Source organism: Bison bison, unplaced genomic scaffold (genome assembly GCF_000754665.1).
Source record: "Bison bison bison isolate TAMUID 2011002044 unplaced genomic scaffold, Bison_UMD1.0 scf7180017864304, whole genome shotgun sequence".
Lineage (NCBI taxonomy): Eukaryota > Metazoa > Chordata > Mammalia > Artiodactyla > Bovidae > Bison > Bison bison.
The window spans coordinates 16,701,065-16,703,544 of NW_011494876.1; the positions used below are offsets into that span (position 1 = coordinate 16,701,065).

The 2,480-nt window shown below is 61.3% G+C and overlaps 1 protein-coding gene across 1 annotated transcript in view; it reads left to right on the top strand.

Moving 5' to 3' along the window:
- Positions 1–2,480, top strand: part of COL7A1 (collagen, type VII, alpha 1) — a 30,946-nt gene that overhangs the window by 9,004 nt on the left and 19,462 nt on the right. Inside the window, 12 exon segments of the mRNA XM_010851905.1 lie at positions 1–52; positions 138–284; positions 372–544; positions 643–678; positions 763–789; positions 884–928; positions 1,002–1,064; positions 1,460–1,531; positions 1,627–1,662; positions 1,805–1,840; positions 2,021–2,092; positions 2,190–2,267. The exon segment at positions 1–52 is cut by the window's left edge and continues 19 nt beyond it. Coding sequence (XP_010850207.1) covers positions 1–52; positions 138–284; positions 372–544; positions 643–678; positions 763–789; positions 884–928; positions 1,002–1,064; positions 1,460–1,531; positions 1,627–1,662; positions 1,805–1,840; positions 2,021–2,092; positions 2,190–2,267 — 837 coding nt within the window.

A 2,480-nucleotide genomic window follows, 5' to 3' on the forward strand; every position in this document is an offset into this window, starting at 1 on the left:
CTGCAGAAGATCCGCAACATCCCCTACACGGACCCAAGTGGGAACAACCTGGGTAAGGACTCCAATGGACATGGACTCTTGGGGCTCTCCCTTGGGGAGCTCGGTGCCCCTGGGTTCTGACATGTCCTTTCTCCCAGGCACAGCCGTGGTTACAGCCCACAGATACCTGCTGGCACCAGATGCGCCTGGACGCCGCCGGCATGTGCCGGGGGTGATGGTTCTCCTGGTGGATGAGCCCTTGAGAGGTGACATCTTCAACTCTATCCGTGAGGCCCAGGCTGCTGGTGAGGACCAGGGCTGGTGGGAATGGGACCTGGGAGCAGCCTTGGCCCCGGCAGGGTCATCATGAAGGCTGCTGGACCACTCCTTAGGGCTCAGAGTGATGATGCTGGGGCTGGCGGGAGCTGACCCAGAGCAGCTGCGTCGCTTGGTGCCTGGCATGGACCCTTCCCAGACCTTCTTCGCCGTGGATGATGGTCTGAGCTTGGAGCGGGCCGTCAGTAGTCTGGCAGCAGCCCTGTGTCAGACAGCCTTGACCACGCAGGTTTGGAAGGGGCATCTGGGGGACTAGGTGGTGGAGAAGAATGGGTCTGGGGGCTCTGGGTTGAACTGCCTGACCTCAAGGAGACCCTGTATCCACAGCCACAGCCAGAGCCTTGCTCAGTGCATTGTCCAAAGGTGAGTGTCCAGGGTTGAGAGTGTGAGTGAGGGCCACTCTTGGGGCAAGCCACTCTGACCCTCACTCGACTTGTCTTTCCCCAGGGCCAGAAGGGGGAACCCGGACAGATGGTGAGTGGCTCCGATGGGGGGTAGAGAATGGGTTGGGGGTCCCAGTGGGGCAGGGGAGGCCAGCAGCAGAGGACTCACTGATCACCTTTCCTAGGGCCTGAAAGGACAAGCCGGGCCTCCTGGCCCCCCCGGCCTCCCGGTGAGTGCCTCCCCACGCCTGTCGTCTACACCCCGAGTAGCGAAGTGTCCCCTCACCTGCTCTCTCCTCGCAGGGCAGGATTGGTGCTCCTGGCCCCCAGGGACCTCCTGGAAGTGCTTCTGCGAAGGGCGAGAGGGTGAGTGTAGAGACCACTGAGGTTCCCCTAAGACAATCCTCGAAGCTTCAGAGTATTTCTGGAAGCCTAAGTGAATGTGATAGACTGCGGCAGAGACTTTGGGGAAGGGTCTGAAGTGGAGGGGGCCAGTGGGGTTTCGAGGGCCCCGGAGAGCCTGGGTGGAAGTTCGAAGTCCTCAAGGCACGGAAGGCCCTGGCCTCATCACTGCCCCTGTGCCTGGGGTTTGGCTCCCTTCAGCTCAGGGGCAGCATCTTGGCCCCACGGCTCCATCCCCAATAGCACTTGAGCCTGTGGGGTGAGGGGTCCAGGTGAAGAACAGTCAGTCAGCACCCCTCCAGCGAACCAGGGGCACTGAGGGAGGGTCCCTTCCTGCTCTGACCTCTTTGTCTCCTTAGGGCTTCCCTGGGGCAGATGGGCCTCCAGGCAGCCCTGGCCGCCCTGGGACTCCTGGAGCCCCTGGTCCGAAGGTGAGTAAGCCTTGCCCTCGCAGTTCACATGATGGGACACTTTGCTTGAGTGGGTGAGGTGGTCTGACTGTTCTGACTCTGGCTTCTGTTTATAGGGCTCCCCAGGGTGGGCCGGCCCTCGTGGAGAACCAGTAAGTTTTTCTCCCTCTTGGCGTTTTCCCAGAGCTCTTTCTGCGGTGTGGGGACCCGGGGTGGTGGAGTGGGATTGGCCTGTGGGGGCCCAAACTGAAACGCGCTGAGATCAGACATCACCCTTTGCTCTTTTGCCCTCAGGGAGAGCGAGGACCTCGAGGCCCAAAGGGGGAGCCGGTAGGTGAAGGACGGAGGGGAGGGAACCAAGCTGGATGTCCCGGGGGGAGCAGAGTTGCCCCCCAGCCTGACACTGTGCAGGGCCTAAGGCATCATGAGGAATAGCTGGGGACCTCTGGGGCTTCTCCCACCTCAGGGTTCCCATACCCTGAATCCTGCCTGCTGTTCTCTATCCTGCAGGGAGAGCCTGGACAAGTCATTGGAGGCGAGGGCCCAGGGCTTCCTGGGCAGAAAGGGGACCCTGGACCTCCGGTAAGTTCTAGAGCATGGTGGTGGGGGGAACCTACGGGGGGGTGGGAGAGAATGGGGGTCTATGGGATTGTGCTTTATACCTTGTCTCTTCCATCAGGGTCCCCCTGGATCTCGTGGGCCGTTGGGGGACCCGGGACCCCGGGGTCCCCCGGGATTTCCTGGAACAGCTGTGAAGGTGACAGCATGACCACCATGTGACCCAGTGACCTGGTGACCTCATTTGAGCCCACAGTACCCCTACTGGTCACTCTGAGCCCATAGGCCCTCTTGGCCACCCCCCGCCCGTGACTCCTCAGGTCCTCTGTGACCTTTGTAACCCACTTTGACCACAAGACGCCCATTCCTCCTGGGATCTTGGGAAGCAGAGGTGTGGTCATGGGTCATAATC